This window comes from Myotis lucifugus, unplaced genomic scaffold, assembly GCF_000147115.1.
Source record: "Myotis lucifugus unplaced genomic scaffold, Myoluc2.0 scaffold_589, whole genome shotgun sequence".
Taxonomy (NCBI): Eukaryota; Metazoa; Chordata; class Mammalia; order Chiroptera; family Vespertilionidae; genus Myotis; species Myotis lucifugus.
Window position 1 is genome coordinate 408,704 of NW_005871637.1, and position 18,381 is coordinate 427,084.

At 48.2% G+C, this 18,381-nt stretch overlaps 2 protein-coding genes across 2 annotated transcripts in view; both read left to right on the forward strand.

Moving 5' to 3' along the window:
• The window catches only part of PAQR5 (progestin and adipoQ receptor family member 5), a 41,972-nt gene extending 30,234 nt beyond the window's left edge, over positions 1–11,738 (forward strand). Inside the window, exons 5-7 of the mRNA XM_006104686.3 lie at positions 3,015–3,111; positions 5,526–5,667; positions 8,571–11,738. Coding sequence (XP_006104748.1) covers positions 3,015–3,111; positions 5,526–5,667; positions 8,571–8,812 — 481 coding nt within the window. The 3' untranslated portion in view covers positions 8,813–11,738. The remainder of the gene's footprint in view (positions 1–3,014; positions 3,112–5,525; positions 5,668–8,570) is intronic.
• A 6,076-nt stretch (positions 11,739–17,814) lies between these two features.
• KIF23 (kinesin family member 23) overlaps positions 17,815–18,381 on the forward strand; it is a 23,110-nt gene continuing 22,543 nt past the window's right edge. The window contains exon 1 of the mRNA XM_014446957.2: positions 17,815–17,976. Within this exon, the coding sequence (XP_014302443.1) occupies positions 17,963–17,976 (14 nt within the window). The 5' untranslated portion in view covers positions 17,815–17,962. The remainder of the gene's footprint in view (positions 17,977–18,381) is intronic.

Consider the following 18,381-nt stretch of genomic DNA (forward strand, 5'->3'; position numbering starts at 1 on the left):
TCGGGTACATTGGAGGTCAGACGGGCTTGTCCCAGATGACAGAGTGCTGCTACGGTGCAGCCAGCACACCGGAAATGTTCCCACATCCCCTGCAATGTCACCCCAGGCAACAACAAAAACAGCCATACACACACACACACACACACACACACACACACACACCCCGCTCGCTCCCTCGGCATTAGAATGAAGTCTCCAAAGGCCTGCTAATTCAGGAATTCGCTGGCAAATCCTTCCAGCTTTGTAGCAGAAAGATTGATCGGGCTTTGAAACAGACAGGTATTGTATCGACCCTCTCTTGATGGAGGCTTCTCCTGAAATCTGGTGTTTCCTGTCGACATGGTTCTAGGCAGAGGAGGCCTGACTCCCTGTAAATGGGGCCCTCAACCCTGGGGTGCAGGGACTGCTCTGCCAGGGTGGGTTTTGAGGCGTGGGGTGCTTCACAGGATTCCGTGGCGCCAACCCTTCCCTCTCAAAACCTCTGGCTGTGGCGACACCCTGTGGCCTGGCCTGGAATTGCACCTTGGGAGTGGGGAGGCCCCTCTGTCGCTGCTGGCCTTTCTGCCTTTTATTCTCAGTTGCTGTCTCTCTTCTGTTCTGCTTTTTTCTCCCTTTTCCCCCTATAGACTCAGCTTTGCTGTCGGAGAGGCTGATTCGATTGCCCCTGGGAAAGCACTCTATCGGGCTGGGCGAAATGTTGTCTCAAGTTGCAGGAAATCCATGCTTTGGGGGATGGCCCTCGCCAGCCAGCCAGAGCCAGCTTTCTTCCTGTGTAAGTGGCCACAGAAAGAGTGCGCTTTCACAGGGAGCCTCCCTGAGCCCGGAAGTGACAGGTGGTGGCAGTGCGTAGGGGAGGAGGGAGCAGGCTTGCTGGGGTCGACTGGCTGTGCCAGGCGGGGCCGAGGCGATTGAGACCAGCCCTGGTTCCTAGGGCATCGGTTTGACCCTGGGGCCCTGGAGCCCAGGGGGACAAACAAAGGCTGGCTGGCAGTCTGAGGCCTTCTCAGCCTGCTGGAGGGTGGGGGTGTGAAATGGAAGACAGACAGCCGTAGTTTTAAATCCCAGTTGTCTTATGAGTCACCTGACCTTAGACCCATCACCCAGCACCTGTCGGTTCCCTCCGGCTCCTATTTCCTGGTGCAACGGTGGCTATACCATGGGGAGGGGGAGAGCATGGGTCCCATCACACGTCTTGTAAAGCTACCATTTAGTGAGTGTTACTCTGTGAGTATCATTTCATCAAATGTTTGCAGCAAGCCTGTGAGGGGTACGGCTGTTGTCTCCGTGTTAACATGAGGATTCTGAGGTGCTCAGAGTTTACCTGACCTGCAGGCTCGCACGGTCATGAGGGGCAGAGGCAGGATGTGAGCCACACTGTCCAGGTCAGACACTGCCTGTGAGATCATGGCACTGCGCTGCCTCGCCTGTCCCGGGGGGAGGGGGGTGCCAAGGCCGGGGCCCTTGTTTAGATCCCCTATTTCCCTCCTCTTTCTCCTTGAGCTTCTGTTTCTTCTCTGCCTCAGGCCTGCCAGGTGCTTCTCTGACTTGTGGGCAAGGTCAGAAAAGGAGAGACGTGCTGGTGGACTTGAGTGGGGTTGGAGCTTGTCTCTGGAGGCTGCGGAACTTCTCAGGGGCCATAGGGCTGCCTCATACCCCAGCACAGGGATCCCCAGGCTCGGCCCTGAGGGCTGTATGTTCTGCCCAGGACCTCAGACGTGCTTCCGAGCTGGGTGTGGGGGACCCAGACCTGAGCAGCCCCAGCTCCAGTCCTTAGGAAGGTCGCCCACCACCCAGGAGGCAGAGGTGGGGGTTTCTGCCGTGTCCCCGCCCAAGGATATGGGCAGCAGTGGGGTTTCCAGACAGGTGCCTGCACCGGCTCATAGGGGACATGACCAGGGAAAATGGGCCTGGGCTGGAGGAGCAGCAGACTGAGTTTGGGGGAGAAGTTGCAGGCTTGTGGGCTGGGATAAGGGGTCTGGGGAGCAGAGGTGAGGCGTGGTGGTGGGACACAGACCCCATACCCTCAGGAGAGCATGATGAGGGGCAGAACCATGGGGAAGACTGAGAGGGTCCGAGTGTCCTCACTGTCCTTCAGAGCAGCCCCCCCATGAGCCTCGGCGTGCTAGCTCTGCACCACCTGTGCAGCCCTGTGGGCACCAAGCGGGGGACCCAGCCCCCCACAACACAATGTGGGATTGGAACGGGTACCTGTCCCAGGCACCTGAGCATTCCTCTACCTGAGCCCCAGCTCAGGGCTGCAGATTAGTGTGAACATTCTCCCTGCCCTCCCATGTCCTCTGCACCTGTACTGTCCCTGCCCCACATCCTCAGCTGCTGCCCCTCCCCAGGTCAGACCGGCAGCTGAGGTCCTGTCACTTCCATCTCGGAGGACCTGCCTGTGGTGACCGTCAGCACCACTCGGGTTCATGTTGATTTCACTTGTCCTTGGATTGGACGCGGGTGGGGATGGGGAGAAGGAGAACAGGAAAGACCGAATGCCGTTTCCCTGTGCCAGGAGTGTCCTGTGTGTGGTAGTGCATGTTCCAGAAGTCCCTCAGAGCAATTACACAGCTACTTGAACCGAGGCTTCTTCTGCTCGGTAATCACCAGGGTGGCTCTGACCAGTGAGGCAGCTCGGCCTCCGCAGATGTGCTCCCCCAGGGCCTGGGCCCCGCAGCCGCCCCCGCCCACCCATCTCCCTCCTGGAGGCACTGCTCTTCCAAAAGGCTCTCTGGCAGTTAGATAACTTGGAGCTTGCAGGGCTTCTGCGAGCACGCCCCCTGGCTCCGTATACCATTGCTTCTCAGATGCCAGGAGATGGATTCCCCTGAGGTCTCCTTACATCTGAGGTCAAGCCATTGGGAGCGGGGGTGGGAGGGAAGCTGGTGGAGAAGCTGCTGGAGGAAGTTGTGCAAAGTGCTTGTCCCGCTGATGGCTTGCCCGTGGGTATTTTGAATGCGCACGTGTGTGTAATTTACTGACACCCCTTTCGTTCCCTTTCTTCCCTGATCTAGGTTTCTGGAGCTCCACAAGCCCAGGCTCTGTAAGATGCTCCGCGTCCTCGCATTTGCTTATCCCTACACCTGGGACTCTCTCCCCATCTTGTACCGGGTAAGGGCCCTGCCAGTCTCCTCTGTCTGTTGGGCACCACCAGGAAGTCAGCTGTTCCCTGAGCTCCTGGGGGCCAGAGCACCACGCCGGGCAGCACAGGACACCCAGGAGTGGGGACCCGGGTGCTTCCTCACTGGCGCTCGTAGCATAGAGTCAGGAGCAGCATGACGCAGCGGCCTCGGGAACCACAGGAGGTGTGCTCACTGGGGCTCAGCAGCAGTCCCAGAGGGCTGGGCAGGGGAGGCAGCCTGGGGTTTAGTGGAGTGACCAGGAGAGCGGGCTCTCAAGGCAGATCTCTAATATTTACTCACTGGGAGCCTATGGACAAGCTGTCTATCATCTCTGTGCCTTCATTTCTCATCTGTAATATGGGCATGGTAATAACACCTCCTTTCATCGGGCTATGGGAGGATTACATGAAATGGTGGCAAGAGTCCAAAAAAAGCATTATTACCATGTTATCATCAATTACTGTATTATCAGTAGTGATGGGGAAAGTATGAATGAAGGTCTGAGAGATAGGAATTAGATGGAGAACAAGAAATAAGAGGTGAACGAGGAAAGACAGGAAGGAAGTCCATGCACTCTCAAAACGGGTGGGTCTGAGTTCAAGTCCCAGTCCCACTGCTCACTGGCTGTGTGACCTTAGACCAGCGGTTCTCAACCTGTGGGTCGCGACTCCTTTGGGGGTCGAATGACCCTTTCACAGGGGTTGCCTAAGACCATCGGAAAACACATATATAATTACATATTGTTTTTGTGATTAATCACTATGCTTTAATTATGTTCCATTTGTAACAATGAAAATACATCCTGCATATCAGATATTTACATTACGATTCATAACAGCAGCAAAATTACAGTTATGAAGTAGCAACGAAAATAATGTTATGGTTGGGGGTCACCACCACATGAGGAACTGTATTAAAGGGTCTCGGCATTAGGAAGGTTGAGAACCGCTGCCTTAGACAGTGCACATTACCTCTCTGAGCTTCCGTTTCCTCCTCTGTGACTGGGACTAGCACCCCCTCCTTCACAGGGCGTTAGAGGGAATTAATCAGAACAACAGACCTGCTGGGCTCAGTGATGCCTGGCACATGGTCAGCGCCCAGTGAGTGGCATGCCCCTCCCAGAGGCAGCTGGGGTCTGATCCTGCCACCGAGGTGGCAGGGCCAAGGAGTGAAGGGGAGGGGCCGAGCTGGCTCCCCCAGCTGGAGCACTGACCACGTGCTCTGGGCTTGGCCCTTGTGGGCCTGCGGGAGACCTAGAATTGGGGGTGCAGCCCATTCCCCCACTCCTTCCTTGGGGACACAGACCACGCACATGAAATTAGAGCAGAGGGACCAAGCCAGTTCCACATGCCACCAAACCACACCCAGGACAGGTTCTGTGGGCTCCTGGCACACAGCTGCAGTGGGCAGTGGGATGGGAGGTCTAACCCTAAATGGTGAAGTTGACGAGTGCACGGATTCGGACTCAGTCTGCCTGGATCCAGACCAGATCCAGGCTTCACTTCTAATTAGGGTTTGCAAGTCACCCTCCAGCCAGCTTCCTCATCTGCAAAATGGGGAAATAGAGTCTGCCTATGGCAATTGTTGAGGTGCCCGTGAAATGATGCCTGGCCTCGTGCCCTCGGAAGGTGGGGGCTGCTGTCTTTATTTATAACAATAACAGAAACTATACTTAACTCTGAAACAGTCTCATGGCCGTAATTAATACTTTTTGATGACTCAGAAGGCCTTCGAGGGATTACTAAGCCTTAAAGTCTTAATAAGGAGCATCAGTTCAGAGGACGTGCTGGTTAGAAATGAGTTCGAGTGTGAAATGATCACTTTTTACTATACTTACACATTACCTCCATCCAGAAAAAAGAGCAGAAATGTATCTAATAGGGTTTTTCCTTTCCTTCCTTCCTTTTTTTTTTCCTTTTTGTTTTTTTTTAAATATATTTTATTGATTTTTTACAGAGAGGAAGGGAGAGAGATAGAGAGTTAGAAACATCGATGAGAGAGAAACATAGACCAGCTGCCTCCTGCACATCTCCCACCAGGGATGTGCCCGCAACCCAGGTACATGCCCTTGACCGGAATCGAACCTGGGACCTTTCAGTCCGCAGGCCGACGCTCTATCCACTGAGCCAAACTGGTTTCGGCTTCTTTTTCTTTTTTTAAGTTAAATAACCTGAATGGCTCTCATAAACATTTAGGGGATTAAAATACAATTGCCTTGGGTCTCAATTGGTCCCTCTCAGAACAGGAATCCTGCTCACAGCCCTGAGAGTTCCCTTTCCAAGCGCAGCCCCGAGGAGGTGGGGGCCCTGGCCCACGTCCCCACGTGTGCGCCAAATGTCGGCAGGTGATGACAGGGACAAGGGCCTGCTCTCAAGACCTGGTGTTGCTTTTAAATACCTGCAGGTATTCCTGTTCCCAGGGGAGAGTCCGCAGAACGAAGTCACCTTGTACCACCAGAAGCACGTGGTCATGACCCTCCTGGCCTCTTTCTTCTACTCCGCGCACCTGCCGGAGCGCCTGGCCCCTGGATTCTTTGACTACATTGGTGAGTGAGTGGTGGCTCTGCTGCCTTTGCCCTCCAGCCGGGGAGGGCTCCATCCCTGTGATGCAACTGCAGAGGGGAGGCCAGGGCAGGGAGAGAAGCACCTCGTCAGGAAGTTCTCCAGGTGCTGGCCAAGGTGAGTGAAACGGTGAGTTAATAGGGGCCAGGATATACGCAGCCAGTGAATGGTCAGGGAGGATGGGAGAATGGGTAGGTCTAAGATTCTAACGCACTCCTATGGGGTATGGGGCCAGGGTAGGCCTAGTATTACCTAGAACATGAAATCCCACTATTAAATGACCACTGAGGGCATCGTTGGAGAGGACGAAGACAGACAGGGTGCACATGGCTCCGAGGTACCAGGTGCTGTGCAGGGCTGTGCCCAGGAGGGGACCGTGTCTGCCTTTGTCGTGTTCAGCTGGGTGCGATGGGACCAGGAGTCAGGGTAGAGAGGTGGCTCTCAGGTGTGGTGCCCAGACCAGCAGTTTCAGCATCACCCGGGAACATGCAGATTCTTGGGCCCTACACCAGAAGCTTGGGGGTTGGGGCTCAGCACTCACTCAGAGGCTGTGTGACTCTCTAGGTGAGCCTGAGCTCACTGAACTTGGAGAAGTGATGTGGCCAGGAGGTGTCAGAGCCACGGGTTTACACCTGCTGGTAGAGTTCCTTCCCTCTCTACCTAGGGAAGTGGGCAGGCACTGCAGAAGGCGACCCCCACCCTGGCTCTGGGACTGGCTGGAGGCCCCTGATCCCTTCTGGCGAGGCTGATGTGTGCTGGGAGGAGAGCTCCTCAGATAAGCTATTATGGGGACCAAGGGGGCATCCTTGTCTCCCTGTGGTAAGCAGGAACCTGTTTGCTGCCAAGCCCGTTTTGTCTATAACTTTCCATCTCTTACCCCCTAGGTCACGTGGCCAGATTTCCTTTGTTTGTTCTCATTCGAGTTTCATCTCCTTTACTTATTCTGTCCTGCTGGAGGAATTTCAAGCAAAATGCTTAGAGGGCAGATTTCAAAAAAGGAGGGAGACCCAAGGGCCAGGGGGTACCTGCCTACGGGCACCCACCGACCACATTCACCTCCCAGCACCAGCTGGATGAAGTAGAGGGGATTGTGCATGAAGTCTGGGGGCTGCAGGAAAAACAGTCCTGGCCCTTATTTTGTCAACTCCCTGGCTTCTTAATAACATTTAATTTTTTCATCTCTATCCCGTTCAAAGCAGAAAGACACTGCTACGGGGAGAAATTTGCCAGACAACAGTTAATGACAGATCATTAAATCTCTGCTGGGTAGGGGACTCCCTCTCCACCAGCCCGAGTGGGAAGGGCGGGGCCGGCTTGGTTAGCGTAGGCCCACAGGAAGCTCCTCCCTGTTCCTGTCCGGTGGGATTGCTGAAACCACTCTTCCTGCTGCAGCCACATTTCACATATGCCCAGGGCCCTTGCGTCTTTTATGTCTTTCCTAATGGAGACAGGGTTCCTCCGTTGTTGAGCACATCACTCACAGATTTTGGGAATCGTGCGCAGCCCATTAGTATAACATGAGTGAGGCAGGGGTGGTACCTTGAAACACACCATCTTCCTAGGGGCTGCCATCTTTCCAGCTCTTGTCACATGGTCTTCCCTCTGTGTATGTGCATGTCCACGGCCTATTCTCCTCTTCTCACATAAGGACACCAGTTATACTGGGCCCCACCGTAGTGACTTCATCTTAACTTCATTGTCTCTAAAAGACCCCCCCATCTCCAAATATGATCCCATTCTGAGGTACTGGGATTAAGAATTCAACATATGAATTTGGAAGAGGACACAGATCAGCCCACGACACATGTGGTCTTCTCATCTTGCTTTTGGTTTCTGAAAGTTGTCCCCCAAAGCAGGACCCAGCCCTGGGCAATGGACTCCTTTTCTCACCAGCCAACAAAGGTGCATGTCCCTGCCCACTCCTAGCACACTCTACTGAGCCCCCCGCCCTGCTCCCCACATGTGGGTGCATTCTGGTGAGCTGGGGTCCAGCAGGTCATGGGGAGAAAGAGCTCCTGGTCACATCTGGGATTGACCGGCAAGAGGAAGTGGACCCCCTCGTAAGTGGCCAACAGAGACTTTGGCTGGCTTCTCCTCTGGCACTGAAGTTGGAATCTGAGCTCATTAGCACTGGCTCTTAAGAGATTACCTCGGGCCCGGCTGGTGTGGCTCAGTGGTTGAGCATCAGCCTATGAACCAGGAAGTCACGGTTCAATTCCCAGTCAGGGCACATGCCTGGGTTGTAGGCTCGATCCCCAGTAGGAGGCGTGCAGGAGGCAGCCGATCAATGATTCTCTCAAATCATTGATGTTTCTCTCTCTCTCTCTCTCTCTCTCTCTCTCTCTCTCTCTCTCTCTTTCTCTCTCTCTCTCTCCCGCCCCCTTCTTCTCTGAAATCAATAAAAATATATTTTAAAAAGAGAAAGAGAGATGACCTCTGGCAGAACATGATGCCTTTTTCATGTGAAAAGCTGGATTGGTGAATTTGGTTTACTCTCACGGCGTTTTTCTTTTTCTCACATTACATTTTAAAGATAAATTTATTGAAGCATATTTTGCATATCACATAATTCCCTAATTTCAAGTATACAATTTAATGCTACTTTTAGTAAATTTACCAAGTTGTACAACCATCACTATAAATGAGGTTTAAGACATTTTTATCATCCCAGTAAGATCCCTCATGCCCATATACTGTTCATCCCCACTCCCACCCCCTGCCCAGGGCAACCACTAATCTACAGTTTGTTTCTATAGATTTGCCTTTTCTGGACACGTGATATGAATGCAATCATACAATATGTGTCCCTTGTGTCTGGCTTCTTTCACTCAGCATGTCATTCCTTTTTTATTGCTGATCTTGGTGGCCTTTTGTATACTTGCTGTAGGTCACAGTCACCAGCTGTTCCACGTGTGTGTGATCCTGGCTACGCACATGCAGATGGAAGCCATACTTCTGGACAAGACTCTGAGGAGGGAATGGCTCATGGCCAACACCAGGGCCCTGTCTTTCCCTCAGATAGCAGGAGCCATACTTCTGTGCCTCATCTTCAGCCTCGTCAACATAATTTATTTCTCAGCTGCTCTGTATCGGATGCCTGAGCCAGAATTACATAAAAAAGAAACATGATTCAGACCCTAAGCGTTTTGTGCCAGATGTCAACATTAAGCTACAACATCCTAACCACCATAAGCCAGTGGCATGGTACTGGTTTACGGTGGTCTAAGATATTCATAATGATTGGTGTCTTGGCATTTTTGAATGGGTTCATATCAATAAGGTATTTGAGGAAATTTCTTTAGCTGTGCACTGATTCTGTATGTGTGGTTTTAAAAGGGGAACATGGGTTCAAGCGAGTCCTCATTCAGGCAAATTATTAATATTTAATTAAGTTAAATTTATTTAAAATGAGTTTTGCAATTCTATTTAAACAGTATTTACTCTTTAAAAATGGAACTTGATGAGTTTCATGTAGCAAATGCCTCTCCAGTCCCCAAGAGCTCCCACAATGGGAGGAAAATAAGCCAGAAAGGTCAGGGGGGACCTTAGAAAGAGGAACTCGGGTCTATGGGAGTCCTGGGGACTGGTTTTGGCGGTGGGCAGGGGGTGGGGGGCTCTTCTTTCTTTTCCCACCTAGTGAAGGGATTGAATAGAAAGAGAGCCCTCTTTTTTCCTCAAGTCCATTCTGCTTCAAAGTGCAAATTCCATGTCAGTGGATTTGGATTTGGGACTGTGGATTTGGATTTCCTTAAAAGTCCACAGCCTATGTCTGGGTGTCACATGTCCTGTTTTGCTGTTTTCTTGTTGCCAGTTTGATTCTGCAAAGTATTATGCAGCACGGGTAAAACACGGCACTCCATGGGAGTTGGCCCGGTTAATCCCTGTCGGTCGTGTTCATGTGTCACATTTTAAATCAGTGACAGCACTGTATTTAGGGGTGTCATGCATTTGCTGTTGCTTCAGTATTTCAAATACACTGCAAATTTTAGTGCTTATGTGCAGAGGATGCTTAAAGACCTTGCCAAAGGGTTGGGCGGATGTGATTTTTCAAGCTTTCCTGAGAACCTAAAACATATGTTGAGCTTGTGGCCAATGCAGATTCCCAGGGAGACCAGGAGATTCTGGTTTACCGGTGTGAAATGCCGGTTTCTGAGAGGGGATCTGCACTGGAGCAAGTCCCGCATGATTCTAATGCAGAGGGGCCACGGGCCAAACTTGAAGAAATGCTGGCGTCAGGAATTCCAAAAGGCACTGGGCTTATCGGCTTTGTTTCCATTGATGTAATTTTCAGCAACTCACCACCGAAGGATGTGTTCCCAGCTTTCTACTCCTCACAGTCCTAAAACACAGAGCATTTTCTCATCTGTTGCATTACTAATTAAAGTTCAGTATTTCGTGGTGTTTTCAGACATACGGAAATGCTGACACAAAGCAATTGTTAACACAGGCCTATCAACCCCTGGTCTGCACTTGCTAATGACTTAAGGGGCTGTCTACAATGCAGAATTCTCTTTGCTGACTCAGGAACACCCCCTATCTTAGAATACTGCCTTTGTGGTTTACTGGCCCAGGTTGAATGGCCTGGTAAATAGCTCATCGCCCAATCCTCTGAGGACAATTAACGATTTATATTGGATGAGAGTGGTCAAGAAATATGATTTCATTAGTTTTATTATCTGTTTACTTCCTCTGGAGAAGTAGACTGATGAAATTATATGGGCTGGTAAATTTTTGGTACATTAATTGCAAAATACATGACAAAATTTGTTGTTTTTTAGCAACAATCTGAAATCATTAGAGACATTTTATTCTAGCAGGGCAAGTGGGCTTCCATTTCATCTTACTGTAACTTCAATTTTATAGTGGAAAAAGGGTACAACATTTAAATACCCTATTTTAGTAATGCCAAAGACATGAAGGCTTTCAAATTCTGTTTATAACAATAAAATCGTGTTCTTTAGCTTAGAAATAGTTGAAAAATATTGGGTGATTAATTTGAAGGGCTTTTAGATGATTTAATCTTTGGTTATGTTACTTTTGTCATGCTTAATGGTGAAAATGAAATGTTAAATCAACAAAATAAGATCAAATGTTTCATAATGGTTTTATAACTTTGGTAAATTTAGTCCCATTGTATGTTTTTGGACAGTATTACAAATTAAAATTTTATACCGATTTGCAGTACACTGATTTGGAAGCTTCTAATGTGTAGTGAAAATGAATTCAAATATGTGAATTATCAGTAAGTATTAAGTCTGATAGTTTTGCCTAAGTCATTCCAGAAAGTTAGAAAGGTTGGCAGTGGGTCAGTTGAAGACCTCACTGGGAAGATGCTTTTTAATGTAGTTCTCAAAAAATTTTTAATGTCTCAATACACTATAGAGATGTGCCAGACTCCCGTGGGTGCCAACTGTTCACCTTGACCCTGTCTCAAAAGGGATTATGTAGGGGTGGGTACACTCCCAATGGGATGTCCCTCTTCCCCCTCCCCCTGCTTGAGAATGATAACTCTAAAACTTATCAGACATTATAGCTGTGATAAAACTTCAATGTGTTTGAAGGAGGCCATTTAGTCAAATGTATCTCCCCTTTACTCATTGTAGAGTTTCATTTTCCATTGCTCAGTTTTTAGAGAGTTATGATCCATCTTCTTTCAAGAAATAAGTTTGCCATTGTTAATTAGAATTAGAAGTGGGAAGTTTAGAAACTGTTGAGTACAAAGTGATTTAACTATTTGGTCTTCTGCAATCTTTTTCAAAGTGCTTTCTGTGGAACCCTGCTCATATGAGAGGTTCTGAGGAAGGCAGTGGAGTAGAATGGTATTGTCAGGTACGTTGGAAAAGCACTTCATTTGGATTTACTGTGTCCCAAATTTGTTTGAGCCATGATACCCTTTATACATGAAACACCTATCAACACTGTAAAACATGTTATGACATATCTGTTGAACGCTAGCCTCTGATTTTCTAATCAACGATCCATATGAATGAAAAGACAAAGATCCATTTCCAAACTCAGAGATATTCTTCCAATGTATGGTTTTCTTAAATTGTGTGGAAGAAATAAATAAAGTTTATTTATTATAATACAGTTGTCCTGTTTCCCACTTGTTTTGGTTATATTTCACCCACCACTCTACAAACATGTTCATTTTTCATGAGAAAGAGATTCCTGTACATGAATGCATTGCTAAATCATTTGATGAATATTTTAGTGCCTGGTATATATAGAACAAACATTGTCCTAGGAACTGGGGACACAGAAGTGAACGAAACCCACACTGTCCCTCCTTCATGGATCAGTCAGTCCTGATCAGTTCTGATCAGTCAGTCAGACAAGATAAATTCCGGTAATGGTAAGTGCAATAAAGAAAATAAGCCTAGTCCTAGCTGGTCTGGCTCAGTGGATAGAGCATCAGCCTGCGGACTGAAGGGTCCCAGGTTTGATTCCGGCCAAGGGCACATGCCCAGGTTGTGGGCTCAATCCCCAGTAGGGGGTGTGCAGTAGGCAACCGATTAATGATTCTCATCATTAATGTTTCTATCTCTCTCTCCCTTCCGCTCTGAAATCAATAAAAATGAATTTTAAAAAAAGAAAGAAAAGAAGCCTAGTGAAGGAATAGGTGAGAGTGGATGACCACTCTGGTAAGCTTATATTTGAGAAGAGACTTGATTGATGGGCAGGAAGGTGCCAGCTGTGCCAGCGTGGGGGGAGGTGTTTCTGGCCAAGGTAGCAGGAATTGCAAAGGCCAGTAGGCACTTGTCCTATTGGATGGATGGAAATCTGGCCACTGATTCCTGATATGTATAACATCCAGAAGATGTCTGAATGACTTGAATTTTTGAAGAACTCTGCAAATTTCTCCTGTCTTCCTGGGAGATTGCGAATGGGGCTTTCCTATGCCCCGTGGGTGCTTGTATGAATGCTTCAAGTCTGTAATAAATGTACTTCAGACAAAGAGAGTTGTCACACATATTCTCTTCATCTCAGCAACAGATTTCTAAAGCTGGCTTATATTTTGCATCCTCCAAGGCTCATTGGTTGAGCATCAACCTACGAACCAGGAGGTCACGGTTCGATTTCCAGTCAGGGCACATGCCCGGGTTGCAGGCTCAATCCCCAGTGCGGGGCATGCAGGAGGCCGCCATTCAGTGATCCTCATCATTGATGTTTCTATCTCTCTCTCCCTCTCCCTTCCTCTCTGAAATCATTTTTTTTTAAATTTCTTTTTAAAAGAAGTGCCGGGGCTGACCGGCAGACCCTGAGCGATGGATGAACAGGTTGCTCTGACACACGTTTCTGTGAAAGAGAGGGCTAAGGCACTACTTGGCTATCGCCCCCAAGTAGCCCTGTTCGCCTGCCTCCTTTGGCTTTTATTCAAACAACAGCTTGAACTCAAGTAAATCTCTAGATACAATCAGAGGGTAAGTATCCTTGAGAAAGTACAGTATATGCTTCTATAAGGTCGCGTCTTTAAAGTCTAAACATAGAGATTCTAGCAAAACATCCCGGGGGACCGGACTTGTTTGGAAAAGTCAAGGTAGGGTCCCGCCTTCGGCAAAGTCCCCCCGGAGGCCCCCGACCTTTCGGAGAATCCTCCTCACAGACATTCCAACCAAGTCCCTTGTGTCCCCACAAAGAAGGAGTGACAGAGTCCATTATTTTTTAACATAATTTCTTCCTTAGAAAAATGTTGCCAAATAGGACAAGAATCCCCAGGTACGTTTTAGCCTTCCCCTTTTGATATGTATGCAGCTCTAACAGAGAAAACTGCTCCTGTTGTCCACAATACATGTACTTCTTCGCTCAGTCCTAGAATGTACACAATGCCGTTTCAAAATTACTGACCTATGTCTGAAAAAAGCCTACTGATTAGAATTCAATATAAGTTTCAAGATCTTTCTGTCTTCAGCCTGAGGGCATATAGTAAATAGTCTTCATTACTTGGGCTAGTTATAGCCCCTTTCTGTGTGTGTTATTCATTTGAAATGTGCTTCAGATCATTTGTTTCTTTTTGTTATTAATTTTATAGCTTCCCCCCAAGCTTGATTTTATTAATTTATTTTCTGAGAATATAAAACACTGACTTCCAATCATTCATTTTATAAATGGCCTGGGAATGTGAGATGCTGGTTCCAAGGCCACTGAGTGAACAGCAGGGCGGGGGAGAGGACTCTCTCCCTTGGGTGTTGGGTGTACCAGCTCCCACAGTGGTCCTGTCTCCATTTTACCACCTTCCCTCAAAACTCTGGGCTTCTCCAGGTCTGGTCATGGGTGTTCATTAGGGTCCTGTAGCTGGACTTACTTAGGTGGGTGGTTGGATTTATTACGGTTTCAAATTTGTGTAGTGTCAGCTCCTCTTCAGTGATTTACATAAGACCCTCCCAGTCCAGTTTGGCAGTTTCTTACAAAGTTACACTTACAAAACCAGTCATCCCATCCAAGAGAAATGAAAGCACATGTCTACATAAAGACCTTTACACAAATAATTATACTAGTTTCATTCCTGATCACCAAAAAGGGGAAACAACCTAAATGTCCATTAAACGAATGAATGAATTGTCATGCATTCATACAATAGAATACTACTAAAATAGAAGGGAACACACTCCCAGTACATGCAACACATGGAAAAACCTCTAAAGCATTATGCTGAGTTAAAAAAACCTTCTGGAAAAGACAAAACTCAAGAAGTTAGGAAAGTGATTGCCAAGGGCTTGAGGGTAGGGGACAGTGACTGACTACAAGGGAATTTTTGTGTGATGGGAATCCATAATAATAAAAGCACAATATGCTAATTAGACCAGACATCCTTCTGGACATCCTTCCTTCCTGACAAAGCCAGGCAGGGGCGGAGCCCCTTGCACGAATTTCGTACATCAGGACTCTAGTTTTATATATTTAATTGTGGCAGTGGTTACAGGATGGTATATGTTTGATAAATATGTAGACAGTTCAACTAAGAAGGTTGAATTTTACTGTGTGTAAACTATACCTTAATAAATCTGACTTAAAAAAACAAACACTCAGCATACCAATTCTACTCTCTCTTACTCTCACCTCCGGTCTGGATCTCTAATTCTAGGGGGAAATGCAGCTCTTTTACTGGTTATGGGAGCCCTCTGGGGGAAAAGATTAGGATGTGTTAGGTGTGAGGTACCTGTGGGACACCCTGAGAAATGATATAATGAATTGGCATTTTAAAGAAAACTAATAAGCCAGAGAGCTTAATATGGATAGATATGAGGGAAGAAGAGAAAACTGGCCAGAAAAAAAGCTGGGTTGGTGCAATTTAACTAGGTTCTTGACTGGGGTTTTCTTTAAAAGGGTGGATTCATTCATTCCCTCTCAACATTTATGGAGTAGCTCAATTGTTGGGCACCGGGGTGCAACAGTGCCATCTAGTGATAAGATGTAGGGATAAGATGGAGAAGAGACAGTAATAAATAATGATTGTAAATTGGGAAGTGAGTGCCAAAGCAAATCAGCAGGTGCAGTGACTGGGAAGTGCAGGGGACCAGCATCCAGAGCAGCGTAGATGGCAAGAGACCTGCTGAGAACTGAGGATAAGAAGACATTGTCAGAGGAAGGGAAGAAGGAGAGCTTGACAGCAAAGGTCAGCATGGCTGGAGGTAGTGGTGTAGGGGTTAATGATAGGTGATGAGCTTGAAGAGGAAGAGCCTTGGGGCTCCATTGAGGGTCTGCAGTTATGGGGAGCTACTGCAGTTTTACAAGCACAGGAGTGGCATGATCAGATCTGTGATTTATAGAGGAGCTGGCTGCAAAATGGATCCTGGATGGGAAGGTAGTAGCCAGGAGGCCTATTAGGGTAATGGTGAGATCATCCAGGTGACCGATGGTAGTGGCCAACGGAAGGAAGAGAAGTGGAGAGGTTTGGAGGCTATAGGGAGAACTGTCGAGATTCAGTAATTGAATATTGGAATAGAGCGGGGAGGCAAAAGTCAAAGACGGTACCTTGGACTCTGGTTTGGGTGGGTGGGTAGATGGTGATGTCATCCACTGAGGGGGAGCGGGTTCAGGGGAAGAGATTAGGATGTGTTAGGTGTGAGGTGCCTGTGGGACACACAAGTGGAGAATTCATAAGGCAGTTTTATACATAAGTCTGGAGCTCAGAAGAGCAAATGTGAATGGAAGGTGAAGCCATGGGCATGGTTGGGAGTGCCTGGGGAGAGGGACCAGCTAGTAAACCAGGTAAAAAACCCTAAGTCACAACATTTAAGGGAGAAAAAAATAACTCACAAATGAGGCTAAGAAAAATGGACTAGAGAGCTAGGAAAAAAAACAAAGGCATAGGAAGAAATGAATGAGAAATATTTTTTAGTGCTATTAAAAGGTCAAGTAAGATAAGGGTGAGGAAGGGTCAATTAGATTTAGCATCAAGGAGGTGGTAATCTTGGTGAGAAGAGTTCCAATGGAGAAATTGAAGCCAAAACCAGACTGCAGAGTAACTAAGAGGTAAGCCAACAGTCCAGCCCAATTCCTAAATAATACAGATTCCAACCTCTCATTTGATTACAAAAAATAAAAAAAAATTTCTAATGGTCCAAAGACTGAAACATAAAAAACAAAGTAATAAAAGCACTAGAGCCCAGCAGGTATGGCTCAGTGGTTGAGTGTCAACCTATGAACCAGGAGATCATGGTTCGATTCCTGTTCAGGGTATATGCCCAGGTTGTACGCTTGATTCCCAGTGGGGGGCGTGCAGAAGGCAGCTGATCAATGATTCTCTCTCATCATTGATATTTCTATCCCTTCCTCTCTGAAATCAATAAAAATATATTTTTAAAAAACACTAGAAAATATGATATTTAAAAAAATTATCTTAGTTGGAGAAGACTTCCTAGTATGACACAAAACACAAGACAGTAAAGAAAAGTCTGATAAATTTGACTATCTTAAATATTTTTCTAAGCTGTCACAAAACAACATAAATGAAATAAAAACCAAATTATAAACTATTAAACTTTTTGAACTCATATTTTGGATGAGGACCAATTTCTTTAATATATTTACAATTCAATAAGAAAAATGAACAACTCAGTAGAACAAGGAGGCAAAGGAGAGGAATACTGTTCATAGAGAAGAAAACACAAATGGCTCTTGAACATAAAAACAGACACCCAACCACATTCAACATAAAGGGGAAAATTTAAACCACATCGTGATTTTTTTTTTTCACCTATTAGATCAACTTTGTTGTCTGATCATTGTGAGAAACAGGCACTGTCATACACGCCTGATGGGATTGTACATTTGGACAACCTTTATGGAGGACAATTTGGCAATACTGCCCAACATTACCCATGCATATACTCTGACACAGCAATTATGCTTCTAGAAATTTACCCTCCAGATTTACTTGCATTGTGTAAAATGATGAATTCACTGTAACTATGTAATGGCAAAGGTTAGAACCATTTTTGTATAGAAAAACATGGGGTAAGGATATTACATTATGTCTATCCTTACCGGTGTCTGATCCTGTAAGAAGTTGAGGAAATGGGACTAGAGTTCCATGAGAGCACAGATATAAATGTATCTTTGATAGTCATCCGTTTAGGGGCAGAGATCGGAATGAGATAGGATCAGTTCATCATAGAAGAGAGTGGTCTGGACGTTCTTTGAGGACCAAAATTTATTCATTTCTGTATGCCCGGGACCAAACATTGGTATATAAATGAAAGAGCTGGAGAGCCCAGGAAAGGTGAAGAGAGAAAAGAAGCCGAAATGGTGTGGTGATACGAAAACCCGAGAGGGAGTCGGAGACTGCGCTGGGCAGAATAGAACCCTCCTGAGCCGGAGCGACAGTGCAGACCTCTGAATCAAACTGGGATGTGCTCCGCCTTTGGACGTCTCGTGCTGCAGGAAAACAGACCCTCAGTTTCCTCATCGGACGTGGAGGGAGTTGTATTTCACCTGTAAAGTCCCGGCTCCCGCGCTGCCTCGTAGACACCCAGACTCCCCGCACCCTTTCCGCGTCAGTCTCCCAGGAGACCTGCGCCACTTCCGGCAGAGCAGGCGCGTCCTCGGAAGCCCCGCCCCTTCTCAGTGGGCGGCGCTGATTGGCCCGTTTGAAATGCGCCGGGCGCAAGCTCACCTGGGCTCGCTGTCGCGCCGCCCGGCTCCACTGAGCGCAGCGCCTCGGCCCCCCGCGTCCGGGTTCCCGCGGCGCTCCTCTGCGACCCTCCGTCCTCGCCAGGCCTCCCCGTCCAGCCCCGCGTCCCGCGTGCGCGTCTGGGCAGCGCGGAGCTTGCTGCCATGATGAAGCCAGCGTGAGTACGGGGCAGGGGGCCGGCCGCGGGGATGGGGCGGGCGTCTCCTCACGCCGCGGACCCTACATGCTCCATGGAGTCGGGCGCGGCGCGGAGACCCGGCCGGGGAGGTCGGCCCCAAGTCGGGGGCGTGGGGAGGCTTGTGCCACGCCGCCGGTTCCCGTTAGCTGGGCGGCCGGCACCTGGCTCTGGGCCGCCCCCGCCAGGCCTTTCTGAAGTCGCCCCTTTCCCTCCTGGCCGCCCGCGCTCTCAGGCGGCATTTTGCCGAGTTAGTGCGGGTCGTGTCGTGGGTGGGGTCGAGTGTTGAGCGCCGTGTGGGGGCCGGTTCGGGGGTCTCAGGCCCTGGCGTTGTGAGCGCTGCGGGCGTTCCCCCTACCCGCGCCTTGGCCTGGGGCCGAGCCCATC